This window comes from Chiloscyllium punctatum, chromosome 30, assembly GCF_047496795.1.
Source record: "Chiloscyllium punctatum isolate Juve2018m chromosome 30, sChiPun1.3, whole genome shotgun sequence".
NCBI classification, from domain to species: Eukaryota; Metazoa; Chordata; class Chondrichthyes; order Orectolobiformes; family Hemiscylliidae; genus Chiloscyllium; species Chiloscyllium punctatum.
This window is the reverse complement of record NC_092768.1, coordinates 30,242,617-30,266,369: the sequence shown is the minus strand read 5'-3', so window position 1 is coordinate 30,266,369 and position 23,753 is coordinate 30,242,617. Positions and strand designations below refer to the sequence as shown.

Here is a 23,753-nt window from a genome sequence, read left to right as displayed (position 1 = left end):
CTTGTGTGTGTTTGGGTGGTTGCTGTTGTAGTTCAGGACCTGGTCAGTGTGTGGCTTTTCTGTGCCCTGTTGTGGTACATTCACCGCTCTGTGTTCTTTCTACCATCACATCCAGAAATGGGAGTTGGCTGTTGGTTTCCTCCCCTCTCATAAATCTGATCCCTATGACCAGAGTTAATAATATAGTATGTGTTCTCTATATCTGTTCTCTTAATAACTACAAAAATGTCGTCCAAGTATCTGATTCAGAGTTTGGGTTGGATTTATGGGAGGGCTGTTTGTTCCAGTTTCTGCATCACTGCTTGTGCTCTGAGCCCGGAGATGGGTGAGCCCATAGGTGTCCCATTGATCTGTTCATGTATTTGGTTGTTGAATGGGAAGTGTGTCCTCAAGCACAGGTCTACTAATGTGACTCTGCAGACCTTGTTGGGAGGTTCCCTGTCGTGTCGCCTGTTCTGTTTGTCCTGGACGTTGGCTATTGTCTCTCTGGCTAGAGTTTTGTCAATTGAAGTGAACAGTGTTGCTCCATCAAATGAGACCATTGCTTCATCCTTATCTATGTTTATGTTCTTGATGTTGTCTTGGAATTCCTGTGATGATTGTATGGAGTGCTTGGATCCACTGAGAAGATGGTTCAGTTTTTGTTGGAGTTCTTTTGCGACACACAGAAAGAGAACAAAGTTTGTGAAAAGATTTGTAGCTCGGGTGCTCGTTGTTGTGGTTCTGTTCGCCGAGCTGGGAATTTGTGTTGCAAACGTTTCGTCCCGTCTAGGTGACATCCTCAGTGCTTGGGAGCCTCCTGTGAAGCACTTCTGTGATCTTTCCTCCAGCATTTGTCGTGGTTTGAATCTGCCACTTCCGGTTGTCATTTCCAGCTGTCCACTGCAGTGGTCGGTATATTGGGTCCAGATCAATGTGCTTATTGATTGAATCTGTGGATGAATGCCATGCCTCTAGGAATTCCCTGGCTGTTCTCTGTTTGGCTTGCCCTATAATGGTAGTGTTGTCCCAGTCGAATTCATGTTGCTTGTCATCTGTGTGGGTGGCTACGAAGGATAGCTGGTCGTGTCGTTTCGTGGCTAGTTGGTATTCATGGATGCGGATCGTTAGCTGTCTTCCTGTTTGTCCTATGTAGTGTTTTATGCAGTCCTTGCATGGGATTTTGTACACTACATTGGTTTTGCTCATGCTGGGTATTGGGTCCTTTGTCCTGGTGAGTTGTTGTCTGAGAGTGGCTGTTGGTTTGTGTTCTGTTATGAGTCCTAGTGGTCGCAGTAGTCTGGCTGTCAGTTTGGAAATGCTCTTGATGTATGGTAACGTGGCTAGTCCTTTGGGTTGCGGCATGTCCTCATTCCGTTGTCTTTCCCTTAGGCATCTGTTGATGAAATTGCGCGGGTATCCGTTTTTGGCGAATACATTGTAAAGGTGTTCTTCATCCTCTTTTTGCAGTTCTGGTGTACTGCAGTGTGTTGTGGCCCTTTTGAACAGTGTCTTGATGTAACTTCTTTTGTGTGTGTTGGGGTGATTGCTTTCATAGTTCAGGACTTGGTCTGTGTATGTGGCTTTCCGTATACCTTTGTGGTGAATTCTCCATTCGGTGTTCTCTGGACCATCACGTCTAGGAATGGGAATTGGTTATCCTTTTCTTCCTCTCTAGTGAATCGGATTCCTGTGAGTGTGGCGTTGATGATCCGGTGTGTGTTCTCTATTTCTGTGTTTTTAATGATTACAAAGGTGTCATCCACATATCTGACCCAGTGTTTGGGTTGAATTTGCGGTAAGACTGTTTGCTCTAATCTTTGCATTACCGCTTCTGCTATGAGTCCAGAGATGGGTGAGCCCATGGGTGTGCCGTTGATTTGTTCATATATTTAGTTGTTGAATGTGAAGTGTGTTGTGAGGCACAGGTCCAGTAGTTTGAGTATGCCGTCTTTGTTGATAGGTTCAACGTCCTGTTGTCTATTCTGTATGTCCAGCAGGTTGGCTATTGTTTCTCTGGCTAGGGTTTTGTTGATAGAGGTGAACAGTGCCGTTACATCGAATGAGACCATGGTTTTTTCCTGTCTATGTGTATATTTCTGATGATGTCCAAGAATTCCTGTGTTGATTGTATAGAGTGTCTGGATCCGCTGATCAGGTGTTTCAGTTTCTGCCCATAGTATCACAAACTGGCTAAAGAACTACAACAGAAACTGAGCTTCAAATCTTTACACAACCCTTGATCGACTCTCTTTCTCTCTCAATGGATGCTGCCTGGCCAGCTTTGAATTTCCAGCATTTTCTGTTTAAATTTCAGATTTCCAGCAGCTGCAATACTTTCCTACCCTGTGATATGTTGCAGTGACATCTCTACTTTCGGGGTGCCTGTAAGATGTTACTGCATAGGGCCAGGTTTGAAGAAACAAGTTGTGTGTCATTGTCTGGTGGTAGGGCTCCCATGACTGAGCGGCACAAAATGGCTGATGGCTGCCCATGGTTAATTTATTTTTTAATTTCAAAAATCTACTTTACTCAAAGAAATCTTTGGGACATGTACAGGTGATGATGCTATTCAGACACATACAGTCTTTACATTCAGAGAACAGATTTGAGTCATTGATATTTGATGAGGAAGTTGGAGGGGGTGGATACTCTAAGCTTAAACTGTATAAGTTCAGACATTCTGAAACTTTTTAGATGTCTCTTTTTGCAATGCTGTAACTGAAGCTGTTGGTCACATTAAAGGTTACCTGAATCTGCTCCGTGACTCAGACTCTCACAGATAAAATCTAACATCTGAGAAAGCAATGGTTGGAAGGTGGGTCACACTGAAATCTGAGATTTCAATGGGCTTTGCAAACAGAGGAATGGAGTATAAAATCTAAGATGTTTTGTTGAACCGATGTAAAACATTTTGACCGCACTGTGTCGACACTTCCCTATTTTCCCTCAAAAGATATGAAGAGATGGGGTGAATGCTGGTGGTGCACTAGGAGTGGAAAAGGCTCACAGAAACAGGGGAAGCATCGACGCCTATCATGTCTCTCCCAGTCCTGGGGCCAAAATGTCAGTGTTGGGGAATGAATGAGGTTTTATGATGAAAAGGAATAACCAAAGGGAAATTCAATCAGCCACATCTTACCAGATGTCTGGTTTGTCCTCTTCATGACTGCACTCATAGTTTCCCTTGCCATGTCTGCATGTCTGTTCACTATCTCTGTGACATAATCCCAGAAATTCACATTGAAGATTTCTGCCATGAAGTGCTGTCTGGGGATGTTCCGCTGGGATTTATTGTCACGAGAAGCTATTATAACTCCATTGACTGTTGCACTGTTTGTAAACTCAGGAAAGTCATTAATTCCAGAAACAATTGTATACATTCCACTGTATACATTAGTCTCTGTAAAACAGACAATGAAAGCAGCGCGTTACTCAACACAAAAATAAACATCATATTAATGTACCTGGGCTACAAAACCAGAATCACATCACAGACATCAGGGACATCGCTAATGTGAGAGACTGCCCTCAAAATCACTTTCAACATGTTATATCTGTAAAGGTCAGGCTGAAAACAATTACACACACTTCCAGGTGGTCAAAGTGAGGCCCATCCACACAGTGACAATCTCCAATAACCCACCAAATTATAGCACTGTCAGACTCCTGTCTGATATAATCAACAGAATCAGATTCAACTGGGTCAGAATTAGCTGCTGCAGCCTCTCAGAACAGGGAGAAAACACAGAATCAGGGTCACTCAGATACTCGATGGAGTCAGTGTGGACACAGGGGAGAGGCTGGGACACAATCCAGTGATTGGATATTAAACAGAAAATCACTAACCTGGAACAGGAACCTGGGACACACGTGGTGTATCACTAATCTGGAACAAATATCCCAGGATAACTTGAAGAAGGATATTGAGGAGACTCTATAGGCCAGGAAACAGTGAGGAATTCAGGATAACCCAGGGGCAGGTCTGTGGTTTATCACCATAACCAGGAAAGGTGTGGGGTGAGTGAATCCAGACTGAAATGAAGAGCATCAGGAATATTTGGGAGGATGAGGTGTGAGACCATGGGGGACAGGCAGCTGCCACCAAGGCGCGGTGGGGAAAGACCACTGTGTAACATCTGCCTGCCTAAGGACAACAGGGGGCCACCCAACAACTGGGTTCCGCTGACGCCTCAGCTAAATATATGGGCATATGATTGATAAATGTACGGACCTGTGTATACAAATGATAAATTCTGACCTCTGTATGTAAATGTTTACGTATGCATGGCATGACCAACTGTACAGACCATCAAATTATTTTATGAATAAAATATAATTTTGAAATAAAAAGAGTCACTGTGTGAACAGTCTCTCTGTCAAACAGGGGGATGGCCAATCCAGAACAGGATCCTCACTGTCCTTCACTGAGCTTTTTAATCAGCCCTTTATACACGGCCAGTAGGATGTTGGTGTCTGAGATAACTCGGCCTATTCAACCATGAGGGCATCACAGCTGAGCTTGGGCTGGGTTAAACATGGAGTCTCCTTCTCCTCCCCGCAGTGTTTACAAGACTTTAGACCAGGAATGATGAAGCTGGGTTTGGCTTCTCCCAATCGATGTGAAAATCAAAATTCTCCATTGGAACCATTTCCCATTTGCTCGGAGCTTCTCTGATCTCGGGGTTTCTACATCCTGCTGTCAGGAGACCTGGACACAAATCCCATCAGAGTCTTCCAGACTATGCTGCCTTCAATGTGTAAAAGATCAGGCTGGCTGTATAACAGGCGGCTGATCAAACATTCCCCATTTCAAACTCTCCCCAAGAGATTCACATTCACCCCAGACACAGAGAGACAGAGAGAGAGAGAATGGAAAGCTGAATTCTGTACTTACCGGGAGAGACCCGGGAGAAACACAGGGAGATGGAGAAAAGGATCAGCAACATTCTGGGAATCCACTCTCCCTATTCCCATCAGGGATTGGGGGGAAAAAGAAACAGAGGGGACAACTGCTATTGAGAGTCTGGAATAACAAAACATTTTCTCTGACTCCACTCCATGTCAATGCTGAGCTGCAGATTATTTCCTGAACTTCAAGCTGCAGAAGCAGAGGATCAATTATTGGTCCCAGTCTCAGTAAAATACCCAATAAAGAGATGAACAGATATCTGTCACCAGTTACCAGGAGGATCACACTCAGACAGACTGAGTTATCCACAGTGAAACAGAAACTGTCAGAACTGGATTCCACCGCCCCCCCCCCCCCCCAACCCCGGCAGGAGTCAGGGTGTGGTCTTTGTATTTAAGGAGCCCTGCCCAAATGGGGAAGTCTCTCAGGTCTTTTTTTTTATTTCAAAAATACACTTTATTCATAAATATTTTGATGATCTGTACAATCGGTCATGCCATACATATGTAAACATTCCATTTCTTTGCAAACAGAGACAGTAATCATTCATATATACAGGTCTGTATGATTACTATCCATATATTAAGCTGAGGCGTCAGCAGAGCCCAAATGACAGCGTGGGCCCCCTGTTCTTCTTTAGGCAGCCAGATGTTACACGGTGGTCTTTCCCCACCGCGCCTCCGTAGCAGCTGCCCCAAGCTTCAGCGCGTCCCTCAACACATAATCCTGGACCTTGGAATGTGCCAGTCTGCAACACTCAGTCGGGGTCAACTCCTTCAACTGGAAGATCAACAGGTTTCGGACCGTCTAGAGAGTGTCCTTCACCGAGCTGGTGATCCTCCAGGCACAGTTGATGTCGTCTCAGTGTGCGTCCCGGGGAACAGACTGTAGAGCACGGAGTCCCGCGTCACAGCGCTGCTCTTTTTTATTTCAAAATATACTTTATTCATAAATATATTGATGATCTGTACGATTGGTCATGCTATTTTTCCGTAAACATTCCATTTCTTTGCATACAGAGACAGAGTAATCATTCATATATACAGGTCTGTACGATTACTATCCACATATTTAGCAGGGGGGGGTCAGTGGAGTCCCGTTACTGCGTTGGGCCCCCTGTGCTTAGGCAGGCCGATGTTACACGGTGGTCTTTTCCCACCGCACCTTGGCAGCAGCTGCCCCAAGCTTCAGCGCGCCCCTAAACACGTAGTCCTGGACCTTGGAATGTGCCAGTCTGCAACACTCAGTCGGGGTCAACTCCTTCAGCTGGAAGATCAACAGGTTTCGGACTGCACAGAGAGTGTCCTTCACTGAGTTGATGATCCTCCAGGCGCAGTTAATGTTCGTCTCGGTGTGAGTCCCGGGGAACAGGCCGTAGAGCACGGAGTCCCGCGTCACGGCGCTACTCGGGACGAACCTCGACAAACACCACTGTATTCCTCTCCAGACTTCCTCTGCAGAGGCACATTCCAGAAGGAGGTGTGTGACAGTCTCGTCCCCACCGCAGCCACTTCAAGGGCAGTGTGCGGTGCGGCTCAGAGTCCGGGCGTGCGTAAAGGATCTCATGGGCAGAGCCCTTCTCACCACCAGCCAAGCCATATCTTGGTGCTTGTTGGAAAGTTCTGGTGATGAGGCATTCTGCCAAATGGCTTTGACAGTCTGCTCAGGGAACCGCTCGATAGGATCCGCCCTCTCCTTTTCCCGAAGGGTCTCAAGGACGCTACGTGCTGACCACTTCCTGATGGACTTGTGGTCAAAGGTGTTTTTGTTCATAAACTTCTCTACGAAGCACAGGTGATACGGAACGGTCCAACTATTCGGACCTGCTCGGGACAGGGTTTCATAGCCCCAGGGATTTACAAAGATGGTTGTATTTTTTCGAAGTAAGGAATTGGATACCTTTTTCGAGCCCTGTTTGTGTCGCTGTGGGCTCCGGCAACAGTGCAGACTAAACTTGAACTGAGGGGTTCTTTAATGTGAAGCTGATTGAAACTGGCCATTAATCCCCAAACCAAAATATATCCCAGTGAAAGGGAAGGATTGTGGGAGAAGGGGTCCACCTGCCATGGGTGTGTAAGGAAATAAGGGCTTTTGCCCGAAACGTTGATTTCGCTGCTCGTTGGATGCTGCCTGAACTGCTGTGCTCTTCCAGCACCACTAATCCAAGGAAATAAGGGAGGCTGTCCAATTAAAAGAGAAGGCATACAACATGGCAAAGCCCAGCAGGAGACTGGAAGGCTGAGAAAACGTTAAAGGTTGACAGAAAGCCAAATGCGATAAAGAAATGTCAGATAGATTATGAGAGTAAACTAACTCAGAACATAAAGGGAGATGGTAAAGGTTTCTATAAATATGTAAAAGAAAAAGATTGGCTAAGGTAAACATTGGTCCTTCAGAAGGGTATTTGGAAATAGGATATGAGGAAATGGCCGGGGCATTGAACAGGTATTGTATTTTGTGTCAGTTTTCACAGTGGAGGACAGGAATAACATGCCAGTAGCTGACAAGGAGACATAGGGAGGTGAGGACCTGGAAAACATAGAAAGGCAAGACAATGCAAGGCAGCGATGCTGTGAGTATCCAGGGAGGCTCAGAGTGAGGGAGTGTTGTGACACTGAGTGAAGAGCCCAGAGATCCAGCCTGGTCCAGTCAATGAGCTGGGTGTGGGCCCTGGGCACAGTGTCCTTGCTGCAGCATTACAGTGATATGTACCTCCCAGAGCAACCCACAATGCAGTGCCCTGTAAGTAGATCGGAGATGCACCTTGAGGGTTTTTGGAAATTGGCTCATGTTGAATACCAATGTCTGTGAAGGTGGGTTGGGTGCAGCTGTTGCCCACCAATCAGACCCTGAGAGGTTGGTGCCCGGTCTCCAACATGGTGTCATTTGGAACCTGCTCTGATTTCCTTATTGAGTTCCCTGATGTTGAGCTTTGTTTAGTGACTGTGTTAAGTTGGGAGGTGAATATTAAGGAGTTGAGTTCTGGTGTTTAACAATCAATGATCCCCATAAATAGACACCTCAAGCTGCTTTGTGAGAATCTCACCACGCCGCTAGTGAAAAGTATCAAAGGTGCAATGACATGATGTCGAGGTCCACTCATCACTCAATTCTGTTGAATGTCTCTCCACAGCCCATGTCAGTCTCTTACAACATTCTACCCTATGGGCCAAATGGCCTCCTCTGATGCAGTAACCATTCTACACTTATATGTGTGAGGTAGGAAAGTTAAAGTTTATCTGTATTTTCAATAAAATTTGCTAGTATAAAACTGGAGAGTTCCTCCCAGGAGTCCAGGACTAAGAGCTAATTAATATCACTCTTATTTAAAGATATTTCATTCTTGTTCAAGATTCCACCACCAGAGAAAATTCTCCCTCCTACCTCGCTTTAAATTTGACAATCTCACACTGTCCCACACTGGATCACACTATGATGGAATTCTCTCATTTAATCTGTCAATACCCTTTCACTCTGCCTCCTAACCAAGTGTCATCTGTAAACTTGGATAGAATACTCCCTGTTCATTCATCCCAGTCATTAAAAACTAAGGCCCCAGGACAGCTCCTTTGGGATCGACCAAATCCTGCTGAAGGGAACACATTATCTTGATCCCATTCTCTGTTTCCTACCCTCTCACTTCTCAGCCATGTCAAAGATTCCCTCTAATTTCATATGCCCTCATTGTCATGAACAATCTCTTGTATCAATCTGATTAATAACTTTCTGGGCGTCCATCGAGACCATGCCCAGAGCCTGCCCAAATCATCACAGACTGAGAATGGAGTCAAGAACAAAGACAATCTGAGCTGATTCAAAAATGTTTCTGAAATTCTGAAAAACAGTTGAAGACTTCCAAGGAGTACACGACACTGTGTTGAACAGAACTTATTGAATCCTCACACAGTTGCACGTATATAAATGCATCTTGTTGCCTGTCCTGTCTTTGTGTGATCAGCCCACACCAGGTATAATATGAACATTAAACCCACTCCACATCCCCCTGCACACACACAGACACATGCACGCATATACAGACACACACACACAGACACACACACACAGACACATACACACACATACACGCACACACATATACTCATACACACAGACACACACAGTCACAGACACACACAGACACACACAGACAGATACACACAGACACACACACACGGACACAGTCACACACACAATCTCACACACACACACACACAGACACACACAGTTACAGACACACACACAGACACACACAGACAGACACACACAGACGCACGCACACACACACAAAGTCACAGACACACACACACACACAGTCACAGACACACACACAGACACACACACAGACACTCACACATGCACACACACACACACACACAGTCATAGATACACACACAAACACACACAAACACACACACACACACACACACACTCTCATCCAATGAATATCAATGGAATGGAAACAATCTTCAGAAACTCCATAAAGTGTAAGGATGGAGGGGAGTGTGGGAATGAGGATTTCTAACACAATCTCCATTCCCTCACACTGAGAATGGATTATTCCCCATCCTAATGGACATTTATTTTGTTTCTGCAGATTCCCCAAGTGAGGCTCACACAATAGTTCCCAGGAAGTGACTGAGGGTCAGAGTGTTGGGCTATACCAACCCCCACAACAAAGAACCTGAGTTGCTGTGATGGAACAGGATAAATATTGGTGAGACTCTGGAGAGACATTGTTTGCTCTTCTTCACCAACATCGTTGTTTAATGGAGCTCTCAATCTCCATTGACTGTCTCACTTTGCTATTTTACAATAGTCAGGACACTTCAGAGATGGAAATGAATTCACAATTTCTGGGATTTAGCAATTGATTTTGAATGGGAAGTTGAGTATGTTAGTTGTGGGAGCAAATCTCTGGTTCGGATAAGGAACTGACAATGACCTGGAGCTCAGTTTCTGAGTGAGTTCACTCACAACTGTCAGTGAGAAATGGACACTTTCTGCCTGAGGTTGGGGTGGTTTTGGTGTTAGTTTGAAGTTGGTGTTTGATTACAGAGTTGGGTTTGTGCTGGATCTGTCGATGGGTTTCTTGACAGGAGACTCCTGCAAAGTGGACAGATATGAGTTAATGTTCTCAAAGCATTCCTTAAGAGGCCAAATACTCCCAGTGGATTATAGAGTGTCCAGGCTTGTGACCACCAAAACTGGAGATGGCTCAATTGGGAAGGCACCAAATAAACTGAGAAACTTCACTGTGTGTGTGCAGAGGGTGAGCTGGGGCATCGGTGAGAGCGCACACACACATTCCAACAACCCAACGCCCTACCTCCTGCACTGCTACCTACAGCATGTGTGTAAGAGACTGCAGATCAGTCATCAGCCATCACAGACCCACTGCAGCAGAAAGAGAAGCAAGTTATCCTTGATTCCACAGGACTGACTTCAAAGGACAGGACATTCCATTGGCAATGGGGATCTCTGACACATGGTGAACTTATCAAAGAAATAATATGATCAGGATGGTCTCTGAACTGTGTAAACAAGTAAATAATTAACACAGCAATACAACAGTATATTAAATCCTGCAAAAATGGAATGGTTTATGATCATCAATAAATATTTTCTCATGTCTCTATGTTTACAATAACTCCATAAACCAACCTGGATGGATCCAAATTAAGCTCCAAAGATTGACCTTAATCATGTTCTATTTAAATATTACAAAGTACACCCATTGCTATATGTAACAAAGGATGTCAATCACAAACTGACTGCTCAAAAAATGTGCTGAATGCTGTAAGTGTAAAACAAAACCAAAACCAAAGGAGGGAAATACTCATCAGGTCTGTCAGCACTGGGATCGAGAGAAACAGGGTCAATGTTTCAAGTCAATAACTTCAACAGAATGGGAAAACATTAGAAATGTTAGAGATATTAAGCACTTAAACTGGAGAAGGATGAGTAAAGACAACAACTAATGGTCTGTGATTGGACAGGAGACATGAGACATTAAACATCAAAAGATGTGGAGCAGAAAAATTTGGATTCATCACAGAAGAAACGAAAGGTGGGTCTAGAGGGGGTGGGAATGACAGAATAGGAATCAGCCGCTTTTCAAAAGGAAATTTAAAAGAGAAACCAAAGAAAGATCAACACATTGGTTCAGATCCAGTCGGGATAGGTAATGTTCAATTAGGATCTCATAAACTCGTTCAATTAACAAAACAAAATCTGTGCTCCCAAGATCCCTCATTGTTAACATCACCATGAATAATTCTGCAGGTACAGTTTGTGACTCCTTAATTAGGATTCCAGTTCTCCTTTCGGCATCCCTGATGAGCTGCTTTCTTCTTTCACATAACTCTCATCATCATTGGCCAACGCAAAAGTATGTTACAGCTCTCCAGCATTTACTTTAATTTCCTCAGCGTTCCAGCTCTTTATGCTGAAGAAGTCAGACAGGACTCAAAATATTAGCTTTTGTTTCTCTTCCCTCAGATGTTGCCCGACCTGCTCCAGCACTTTCTGTTTCTATAACTTTACAAACTGGTCATGACCAAGAAGCTGGTGACCCTTCACCTCCACATGGGGAACGTTTGATTCATCAAATTGATGAAACCTGTTCCTCACATTTGCCTCATCTGCTGTCATCTTCCATGAATCCATGAGGAAAGGCATCATCACCCTCATCTACAAGTGGAAGGGGAGAGGAGAAACTCAGAAATTGGAGACCATTCTCACTGTTGAATGCAGATTACAAAATTCTGTCAAAGGTAATCGCCAACCGGGTCAGGTCTGTTCTGGGGTCGGTGATTCACCCTGACCAAACCTGTGCTGTACCGGGCAGGAAGATCGCTGAGAGTCTCGCACTCCTCAGGGATACGATCGCCTACGTGCAGGACAGAGGGTTGGACACCTGCCTGATCAGCCTGGACCAGGAGAAAGCCTTTGACAGGATATCACACAGGTATATGAGAGATGTTCTCTCCAAAATGGGCGTTGGGGAGGGAATCTGCAATTTGATCAGACTACTCTACACCAACATTGTCAGTGCAGTCTCAATCAATGGGTGGGAATCAGATAGCTTCCCAGTCAGATCTGGAGTCAGGCAGGGCTGCCCTCTCTCTCCTGCCTTGTTTGTGTGCTGCATAGAGCCATTTGCCGAATCCATCAGGAAGGATGCGAGCCTGAGAGGGGTGACTATTCCTGGCAGCGGGGGCCTGCAGGTTAAGGTCTCCCTGTACATGGATGACGTCGCTGTTTTCTGCTCGGATCCGCTGTCCGTGCGCAGACTCATATGCATTTGTGAGCAGTTCGAACGGGCCTCAGGGCCAAGGTAAACCGAGGCAAGAGCGAGGCCATGCTCTTCGGGAATTGGGCCGACCAATCCTCGATCACCTTCACCATCAGGACCGACCACCTGAAGGTGCTGGGTATTTGGTTCGGGGGGGCTGGGGCGTGCGCCAAGTCTTGGGAGGAGCGTATCAGCAAAGTGAGGCAGAAACTGGGCAGATGGAAGCAACGGTCGCTCTCCATCGTGGGAAAAAACCTGGTCATCGGGTGTGAGGCACTGTCATTGCTATTATACGTGGCACAGGTCTGGCCTATTCCCAGAACCTGTGCTGCTGCAGTCACCCGGGCCATATTCCAGTTTATATGGAGGTTAAAAATGGACCAGGTCCAAAGGGACTCACTGTACAAAGAGCTGGGCAATGGGGGTAAAAATACACCCAATGCCACCCTCTCCCTGATGGCCAGCTTTGTGTGTGGCTGCATCAAGCTGTGCGTGGATCCCCGGGACGCAAACACCAAGTGTCACTACGTACTGAGGTTCTACCTGTCCCCGGTGTTGCGAAGGATGGGCCTGGCCTCGCTGCCGCGGAACGCTCCGAGTAGTTGGATCATTCCGTATCACCTGTCCTTCGTGGAGAAATTTATGAAGAAAAACACCTTTGACCACAAGTCCATCAGGAAGTGGTCAGCACGTAGCGTCCTTGAGACCCTTCGGGAAAAGGAGAGGGCGAATCCTATTGAGCGGTTCCCTGAACAGACTGTCAAAGCCATTTGCCTCATCGCCAGAACTTTCCAACAAGCACCAAGACATGGCTTGGCTGGTGGTGAGAAGGGCTCTGCCTGTGAGATCCTTTATGCACGCCCGGACTCTCAGCCGCACTGCACGCTGCCCTCGAAGTGGCTGTGGGGGGGACGAGACTGTCACACATCTCCTTCTGGAATGTGCCCATGTAGAAGAAGTCTGGAGAGGAATGCAGTGGTGCTTGTCGAGGTTCGTCCCGAGCAGCGCGTGATGCGGGACTCCGTGCTCTACGGCCTGTTCCCCGGGACGGACACCGAGACGAACATCAACTGTGCTTGGAGGATCATCAACTCAGTGAAGGATGCTCTCTGGGTGGTCCGAATCCTGTTGATCTTCCAGCTGAAGGAGTTGACCCCGACTGAGTGTTGCAGACTGGCACATTCCAAGGTCCAGGTCTACATGTTGAGGGATGCACTGAAGCTTGGCACAGCTGCTGCCAAGGCGCGGTGGGAAAAGACCACCATGTAACATCTACCTGCCTAAAGAAGAACAGGGGGCCCACGCAGTCATTTGGGCTCCGCTGATGCCTCAGCTAAAGATATGGACATATGATTGATAAATGTACAGACCTGTGTATAAATTCTGATCTCTGTATGCAATTGTTTACGTATATATGGCATGACCAACTGTACAGACCATCAAATTATTTTATGAATAAAGTATATTTTTGAAATAAGGTACACAGTTCATGAGAATCATATAACTGGGGAGGGGGTGGATTTCACGCAGTCTGCAGCCCCTCGGTGCACTGTGGCAGGTGGGTCTCAGCCTGTGGCCTTTCCCTTTCAAGCCTTTGCAGTGACTCCCCCAAGCTTTAGTGTGGCCCTTAGAACATGGCTCCCAACCTTGGAATGTACCAATTGGCAACACTCAGTCTCTGACAACTCTCAGCTTTGGATGACCAACATGTTTGAGGCAGATCGAAGAGAGCTTTTACCACATTGATGGTCCTTGAGCAGCAGTTGGTATTTCTCTCACTGTATATCACTGGGAACAGCCCTGGAGCACAGGAAACTGCTCAGGATGAGCAGCCCATCAGAGGAATATAACTAGGTCTGACTCTCACCCTCCTTCATGTCACACAGCATAAAAGAGTGACTCCAATGTTTACCATTTACTCTCCAGCATATCCATACAATCTGAATTCTGTATCCTTTTTCCTTCTGTCCTGATCTATTTTGTAATTGTAAAGTGTCCTTCAGTACTTATTACACTCCCCAACCTGGGGGTTATGTGTGGCTGAGGGGTGAATTTCTCCTGATTTCACTCACATCTCAAAGCCGGGTCAGTGTTAATCTTCGAATCCCTGCAGTATGGAAACAGTCCCTTTGGTGCATAAACCAAATTATCCGCCAACATTTCCGCCACCTCCAAACAGCCCCCACCACCAGGGATATATTTCCCTCCTCACCCCTTTCCACCTTCCGCAAAGACCGTTCCCTCCGTGACGACCTGGTCAGGCCCACGCCCCCCTACAACCCACCCTCCCATTCTGGCACTTTCCTCTGCCACCGCAGGAACTGTAGAACCTGCGCCCACACCTCCTCCCTCACCTCCATCCAAGGCCTAAAGGAGCCTTCCACATCCATCAAAGTTTTATGTGCACATCCACCAATATCATTTATTGTATCCGTTGCTCCTGATGTGGTCTCCTGTACATTGGGAGACTGGACGCCTCCTAGCAGAGTGTTTTAGGGAACATCTCCGGGACACCCGCACCAATCAACCACACCACCCTGTGACCCAACATTTCAACTCTCCCTCCCACTCTGCCGAGGACATGGAGGTCCTGGGCCTCCTTTACCGCCGCTCCCTCACCACCAGACGCCTGGAGGACGAACGTCCCATCTTCCGCCTCGGAACAGTTCAACCCCAGGGCATCAATGTGGACTTCAACAGTTTCCTCATTTCCCCTTCCACCACCTCACCGCAGTTCCAAACTTCCAGCTCAGCACTGTCCCCATGACTTGTCCTACCTGCCTATTGTCTTTTCCACCTCTCCACTCTACCCTCCCCCCCAGCCTATTACTTTCATCCTCTCCTATGGTACTCTATGCTACTTTCTCCCTACCCCCACCCTCCCTCACTTATCTCTCCACCCTTCAGGCTCTCTGCCTGTATTCCTGATGAAGGGTTTTGCCCGAAATGTCGATTTTACTGCTCCTCGGATGCTGCCTGAACTGCTGTGCTCTTCCAGCACCACCAATCCAGAATCTGGTTTCCAGCATCTGCAGTCATTGTTTTTACCAATAAGTCCACAACAACCATCCGAAGAGTAGCCCACCCAGTCCCATTCCCCATTATCCTATATTTACCTCCAATTACGCACCTCACCTACACATTCCTGGACACTATGGGCAACTTACTGGGGCCAATTCACCTAACCTGCACATCTTTGGATTGTGGGAGGAAACCGGAGTACCCAGAAGAAGCCCATGCAGACACGGGGAGAATGTGTAAACTCCACACAGACAGTCGCCTGGGACTGGAATCGAACCCAATTCCATGGTACTGTGAGGCATCACTGAGCTACCGTGCCATGTTCTTGAAGAGCTCTCGATTAATGACATCTGAAATCCTTGGTGTGCCAGACTGGAATATTGTGCTCACAAGTGTTTTAATCATTCCACAACAAAAGACTAACTGTGAAGATCTGTAGCTCTTCATTGTTGGTCTGTTCATGATCCGATATCGTAAAGCGTATAAACATGAGAATTAGGAACTGGAGTAATCCATTTGATTCCTTGAGCCTGCTGCACTATTTAATCAGATCCTGGCTGATCCAGTCATGTTTTAAGTGACACATTGTCATCTCCTCCCAATAACCTTTGACCCCTTTGATGAACAGGAATCTATCTAGCCCTGCCTTAAAAAAACAATATTTGTAGACCTGTGGATTTATCATTGTATCACGATCTGTGTACCTGTTGGTTTAAGTGTGCCTGTCAGTTTGTGTGTGTGTGTGTGTATATACTGTTGCTAACATTGCATCAATGTCTATTTGCCTTTTGCTGCAATTCCCCCTTCTCCCTATCCACCCACTGGATCCCTCTGTCTGTCTGAAATGTGGGTCAAATACTCAGGCCACATTATGAACTGGAATCACCTTCCCCTGAGCTACCTGACACTGCCAATGGAGATCAGGTGGTTAAACAAGATCCTGACACTGAAGTTCATCTAAAAGCTGAGCTGCCAGCTATCGATGCTCTGATCACAACCACCTGATGAAGGAGCAGAGCTCTGATTGTTTCCAAATAAATCTGTTGAACTATAACCTGGTGTTGTATGATTTGTAACTTTGTAAACCCCAGTCCAACACCAGCACCTCCAAATCCTGATCATGAATCACGGTGACAATGCACAGCTCATGTGGTTCCAGTGTCTGAGGAACCAATCCTGAAGATGCTCTTTTCTGGAATATTTCAAGGTGAACAGTAAGATTATAAAGTATGTTCAAAAGTGACTCAGATACAGAGCAAGATAGATGCCTATCTTTGAGAACAAGTTGTTATAGTTGAGAAAGAATGAGGAGAAACTATCCATGAAGATGCCTTCAACTGAGAGCCATAACATCGCTGACACTGGATGGAAACACTCCTGGACAAAGTCTCATTTGAAGAATCAGGATCCCAAACTGGTGGATCCAGGATCCACCGTTCACTCTGTGGAGGCACAATCCCAGGAAAATCTATCCCATTCCTGAATGAACTGTGTCTGAACAATGAGCTGTAATTCCGTGCATCGACTGTGATATGGAAGGATGGACGATGATGTCCATAATCACTCAATGTACGCGCTGTGCCTCAATGCGGTGCCAGGAATGTCCTGCAGTGAGCCTATGAAACCCACGTGGGTAAGGAATGGACAGACACAAGGTACTCACTTCAACCCAGGCCTGAAAAATCGGAAAGAAAGGGTGAAACATTTCAGACACAGCCTGTTCCTCTTGAGCTGGTCAGAATGTGATACTGAGACTTCAGACAGAGCTCGGTGTCTCTGTTACTCTGATTGTCAAGAAGATTACAGTTAAGGTGGTGAACGTTACTGTATTTCAGGGGGCAATGATGAATGCTGTATTTCAGGGGGATTGTTGTGACCTGCTTTGTATCTTTTGGGGAAAACCTACAGAATAACAAAGCTTCATCCAAGTGCAAGACAGACTCAGAAGGGGAGTGAAATTCATCTGACAGGGAAAATGTTACCATTTTTAATACATTTCACCCGAAAGAATAAAAAAGAAGCATATTGTCTAAATGGTGAGAGTGTGCAGAGCTCTGAGATTGAGAGTTTGTGAGTCCCCTGGTACATGGATCATCAGGGTTGGTTGTCAGATACAGCAGGTCATAAGGAAACCTCAGAGAATGTGATTGTTCATTGTGAGGGGAACGGAACATAAAAGTAGGGAGGTTCTGCTTCAGCCATACAGGGTATTGACGGCCAATGCAGGACTGTCTACAGGTTTGCTCTCCTTGCTGAAGGAAGGATACAAGTGAATTGGAAGCAGTACAGAACACGTTTACCAGACCATTTCTTGGATTGAGGTGTGGTGTCTTATGAGGAAAGGATTGATTGACTCGGTTTGGATCTGCTTGAGTTCAGAACAGTAAGGGAGGCTTGACTGAAACGTGTGAGATCCTGAGGGGTCTTGACAAGTTTAGATTTGAAGATGATGCTCAACCATTTGTGAGAAAATGTGTTTCCTCATCTCTGTTTTAAATGGATGACCCTTTATTTCCAAACTTTGAGCCCTAGTTGCAGATATTCCCATTAGGGGATACATCCTCTCCTCAAAATATGTCAGAAGCAGAATCTTTGAATATTTTTGAGGCAGAGGCTGATAGATTCTTGATAAACAAGAGGGTGACGTTATCGGGGGGAGATGGGAATGTGCAGTAATCAGATCGGCTCCCCCCCCCATGATTTCATTGACAGTTAGAGCTGATTTAAAGGGCCGAATGGCCTACTCCTGCCCCGATTTCCTCTGTCCATCTGAACGTAATTATAGCCATGGGGCAAACACTGAGAGTTACAACTGGACCCACAGAGAAAAACCAAAATGTCACTCACTGTCATGAAGGAGCTCAGACAGAGACTTCAAAAGCTGAGAAAATAAAAATGGAATGTGAGAAGCATAATAAAAATATAAAAACAGAGAGTGTGAGATACTGGCTACACTCACTTGGCCCAGGATCCAATCAACCCTCAATCTTAACGAAACACTCACACCACACAGCACAGAAGGAGGGGAGAAGGAAGGAGTGGAGGGTGAAGGCCTCACCTAAATGTCATGGAATTACTCCCAGAAGAATGAGACTCTACAACTTCCAATCCCTCTCCCATCATTCCCAACACTCTGTCCCGTCAGTCACTTACTGGGAGCCATAGTGTACGTCCCACTTGGGGAGTCTGCAGAAATAAAATAAGTGCTCATTAGGATGGGGAATAATCCACTGTGGGTGGCACGGTGGTATAGTGGTTAGCACTGCTGCCTCACAGCGCCAGAGACCTGGGTTCAACTCCCGCCTCAGGCAACTGTCTGTGTGGAATTTGCATATTCTGCCTGTGTCTGCGTGGGTTTCCTCCAGGTACTCCGGTTTCTTCATTGCAGGTTAGGTGAATTGGCCGTACTAAATTTCCTGCAGTTTTAGGTGTAGGGGAAAGGGTCTGGGTGGGTTGCTCTTCGGAGGGTCGGTGTCGACTTGTTGGGCCGAAGGGCCTGTTTTTGTTTTCAAAATATACTTTATTCATGTAAATAAATCTCTGGTACTTGTACAATTTTTCCATGTTGTTCATAGTTATATATATTGCATGTCTTAACATTACAAAGAACAAATTGAATTAATCGAATTCACAGTTATCCTATTAACAGTTACATTTATTAACTATCCAGTCTCTTGGTATTTGGCTGTGGCTTCAGCGGAACCCTGAAGATTGGGTGCCCTGTTATATGAAAGCAAATTAAAACTTCTTTAACCCCCAGTTTATGGGATTACCATTGTCCATTTGACTGTCCTGTCTCTGGGGTAGCTTGTCTACATCCCCAAGGTAAGCACGAACTGCTGGACCTTCGCTGGGCTGAGGTAGCTATCCAGCTCCTCACTGGGATCATTTGCCCGAAGGGCCTGTTTCCACACTGTAAGTAATCTAATCAAGATGTGAGGGAATGGAGATTGTATAATAAATCCTCATTCCCACACTCCCCTCCATCCTTACACTTTATGGAGATTTTGGAGATCTCTCCCATTGCATTGATGTTCAGTCAGTGAGGATGTGGTTGTGTGCAGGGGATTTAATCATCAATGTTAGACCCAGTCTGGGCTGATCACACAAAAAAATCAAGACGTGTTTATACGAGTGTATCTGTGTGTGGGAATTTGATTGGTTCCATTCCCCACAATGCCCTGTATTCCCAGTACTGGAGATTCCCCTACACTCACTCTGTCCCCTCAGTTCCACAGTCCCCTCCCTGTGATTCTTACCTCTCCAGGGCCTTTTTCAGATTGTTATTGTGAATATTTCAGCCATTGTAGAGACTATTCTAACCATAATAACAAGGTGGAACTGTCTCAAACTGTTTTTGTGATTTCTGAGACAGATTGGAATAATATCAGGATTATCTCTGTCAGGGTTCGATTCCCAGTTCTGTGTTGCTTGTGACAATTTTAACTGATCCGACCCATTGGGAATTGATGGGACTGGTTGAAAGACTGGTTTGACTTTCCCCCAATTTCACTCTCCAGTAAGGTTTCTGAAGGTCCCACTGATAGGGGAGTGAAAGATCTGGAGCTGGAATCCGGGAGAAGAGAGACGCATCTTCATTTTGGAGTTAAATCAGAAAATACTCCCACGCATACAAATAAACACATGTTCACAAACATACATGTATACACACACACACACACACACACACACACACACACTCCAGTCTCTTACCCCACTGATAGAGCTGGGCCTCTGCCAGGCTGCTGTGTTCAATTTGACAGGAGTATTGATCCTCATCCCCAGCATTGATCTCAATCTCTTTCTGAATCTGATGGGTCCCATCGTGGTTTGGTCGAACCCCCGAGGACTGGGTCTCAGACATGGCCTCTCGATTCCTTAGCCAGGTCACCTCGATGTCTACAGGATCAAACCCAGTGACCAGGCAGGAGAGAGTGAGCGGCTTGTCCTGACCATTGGGCTCCCTCCTGGAGATGAACACTTCAGGCTGAACTGTGATGGGAAAGGGTGAAACCACAAACAACAGACAGACACTGAATGGAATGGGAGAACGGTTTCATAGATCAGTGAGGTTAGATCAGAGAAGTTTGATCAGAAAATGGGATCAAAACTGAAATACATACATTTCCTTCTGAAATATTCCTTTCCACTTCCAGATATCTATTTAGTTGCTCAACTCCTACCTCTTCCAGACATATTTTCCAGGAATTGTTCCAGGTATCACCTGAATCCCATTTATCTTTCATTTTCACTGCAATGGGACTGAATGCAATCCATCTCATTCTGTTTGGTTCAAGACGAATTAAATCCTTTCCATCAAATCCAAACCTCAATCTCTTAATGCTGCTGTCATCACTGACCTCAGCAGTACAGTACCTATCCGTTGAAAATTGTGAATTCCTGTCAATGACAACAGCATTCAATGATCAGTAATTAATTGCGAACTGAAACTCAGAATCAGTCTGATCAAAAGGGAACATGGTGTGGTATCGGGCCCAGGGTATGGGGGCATTACACACAGTGCTATACTCCTGGGGGCCTGTGCTGTCATGGGGTCCCAGACTCAGCCAGCACTGCCCCTTTCTCCAGCTGCTGTCTCACACCTCAGCCTGGAGCAGATAAGCAACGGGCTCTCCGATCTGGGTCAGAATTCCAGCGCTCACATTCCCACTGTCCTGGAACAACAACCCCGGTGGATGTTGTAATTTGTTTCAATCATATGCTGCATTCTGGGGAATGTAGTCCATGTCTGTCTGTGACCACTGTGTCAGCCTCCCACAAGCTCTGACCCACGATAGGACTCTGTGTGGTATTTATAAGAACACTCTCCCCATGGGGCTTAAATATCTCTTCCCCTGAGCTTGGCGGAATGGAGGGTAAGATAAATTTCTTTATGTTGCTAATTTTTTGGATCCACAGCTTTCTGTGATTTTTATAAATTATTTGGATGTGAATATAGGAGATATGGTTCATTAGTTTGCAAATTAAACTAAATTGTTGGTGTAGTGGACAGCGAAGAAGGTTATCTCAGAGTACAAAGGGACCTTATTCATATGGGCCAATGGACCACGGATTGATAGATTGAGTTAATTCAGATTCATGTAAGGAGCCGTATTTTGGTAGAGGAAATCAGGTCAGATCTTATACAGTTAGTGGTAGAATCCTAAGGAGTCTTGCTGAATAAAGAGCCCTTGGGGTGGAGGTTCAAAGTTGCAAGTGGACAGGGTATTGAAGAAGGGCATTTGCCTTTACTGGTCAGTGCATTGATAACTGGAGGTGAGATGTCATGTTGTGGCTGTCGAGGACATTGGTTAGGCCACTTCTGGCATACTGCTCCAGAAAGGCATTGTGAAACTTGGAAGGGTTCAGAGAAGCTCTTTTATCCCTGGAATCAGCCTAGTGAACTTCCTCTGAACTGCCTGCAGTGTCACCATATCCTCCCTTAAGTAAGAGACCAAAACTGGAGGTAATTCTAACAACACTTCTTTGCTATTATAATCACATTCTTCTGCAATAAATTCCAGCATTCAATTTGCCTGCATATTCACTTTCTGCAATTCATTCACAAAAAACACCCAGATCCCTTTGCATTAACACACTTTTTCATATTTCAATAATAGTTTTCCCTTTTATTTTTCCAACCAACATGGACAACCTCTCACTTATCCACATTATCTACTCCACCTGTCAGAGTCTGGCCCATTTCCCCAGCCTATCAATATCCATCTATAAACTGCTTATCTCCTCCTCACTGCCTGCTTTCCCACCTATTTTAGTATCATCTGCAAATTCCACTATGTTACATTCTGTTCCTTCTTGCAGAATGTTTAAACAGAATGTGAACAGTTAAGGATGGAGAACCATGCAGTACCCCACTAGTTACAGGTTATCATCCAGACAAGGACCCATTTATCCCAACCCTCTGCTTTCTGTCAGTTAGCCAATCCTCAATGCAAGCTAATACTCTGCCCTTAACTTCCTGGTATCTAATCATCTGGATCAGCCTTTTATGTGGCACCTTGTCAAATGCTAGATATATCACATCCATTGGATCCCCACTATCCACCTTGCTGATTACATCCTCAAAGAACTCCAGCAAATTTATCAAGCATGACTTGCCCTTCGCTGACATGAGTGAATTGGGCTTTGATTTTCTAAATGTTCAGTTATCTCCTCCTTTATGATTAGCTTCAGCTACTTCCCCACTAGAAAAGTCAAATAGCTGGTCTATAGTTTCCCACTTTTTGCCTTTCTCCTTTTAGCATGTTTCCAATTCACTGGTATCTTTCCAGGATCCAGAGAACTTTGCAGTATCGTAACTTGCAGAGTACTTGTGAGGTGGGTCACACTGAAATCTGAGATTTCAATGGGCTTTGTAAATAGAGAAATGGAGTACAAAATCTAAGACTTTTCATTAAACCTACAGAAAACCTACTTTGACCCCACTGTGACTCCAGTTTCCTATTTTGGACAAACAAAAGTTACAAAGAGGTGGGGTGAATGTTAGTGGTAGAGTGGTGGTTGAATAGCTGAAAATGTGTTGCTCGAAAAGTGCAGCAGGTCAGGCAGCATCCAAGGAACACGAGAATCGACGTTTCGGGCATAAGCCCTTCTTTAGGAATATGCCCGAAACGTCCATTCTCCTGTTCCTTAGATGCTGCCTGACCTGCTGCGCTTTTCCAGCAACACATTTTCAGCTCTGATCTCCAGCATCTGCAGTCCTCACTTTCTCCTTGGTGGCTGAATAGGCTCACAGAAATAGCAGTAGCATCCAGGCATATTATGTCTCTCCCTGTGCTACAGCCCAAAGATCAACGTTGGGAAATGAATGAGGTTTTATGATGAAAGGATGAAAGGGGACAACCAAAAGGGAAATTCAACAAGCCACATCTTACCAGATGTCTGGTTTGTCCACCTCGTTCATGCACTCAGAGTTTCCTTTACCATGTTTGAATGTCTGTTCACTCGGTCTGTGAGATAATCCCAGAAATTCACACTGAAAGATTCTGCCATGAATTAAAGCCCAAGGATGCTCTGACAGGTTTTACTGTCACGAGAAATTATTACAATTCTGTTCACCATTGCTATGGTTGTAACCTCAGGATAGTCTTGAATTCCAGAAACAGTTGCATAAATCCTAGTGTGTACATGAGTCTCTGATGAAAACACCGATTACTGAACACCAGCATAAGCATCCTATTAATGTACCTGGGCTCCAAAGACCATGATGATATCACGAAACTCAGGGTCGTCACTAACGCATGAGACGAACTTTAGACATGTTATGCTTGTAAGACAAGTGTAAGGGACAGTTTAAGAAACATTTGTACACACCACCAGTTGATCATTGTGAGGCCCCATCCACACTCTGACAACCTCCAATAATCCACCACTTTACCATTCTCCCAGAATCCTGTCTGATATTATAACCAGGATCAGGTTGAACTGGGTCAGAATTAGATGCTGCAGCCTCTCAGAACAGGGAGTAAACACAGAGTCAGAGTCACACAGACACTCAGAGTCAATGTGGACACGGGGGAAAGGTTG

General features: G+C 45.5%; 1 protein-coding gene and 1 pseudogene across 5 annotated transcripts in view; both read right to left on the bottom strand.

Annotated features, from left to right (window-relative positions):
• LOC140455373 (class I histocompatibility antigen, F10 alpha chain-like) overlaps positions 1-5,087 on the bottom strand; it is a 41,038-nt gene extending 35,951 nt beyond the window's left edge. For all 5 annotated transcript variants that reach the window (XR_011952828.1, XM_072550176.1, XM_072550178.1 and 2 more), the window contains exons 1-2: positions 4,877-5,087; positions 3,122-3,382 (exon numbers count right to left, since the gene is read on the bottom strand). Coding sequence is in view for 4 of the 5 variants with exons in the window: in XM_072550176.1 (XP_072406277.1) it covers positions 3,122-3,382; positions 4,877-4,928 (313 nt within the window). In the remaining variant the exon portion in view is untranslated. The remainder of the gene's footprint in view (positions 1-3,121; positions 3,383-4,876) is intronic.
• A 13,264-nt stretch (positions 5,088-18,351) lies between these two features.
• Positions 18,352-23,487, bottom strand: LOC140455542 (class I histocompatibility antigen, F10 alpha chain-like; annotated as a pseudogene).
• Between the last annotated feature and the right edge of the window lie 266 nt (positions 23,488-23,753).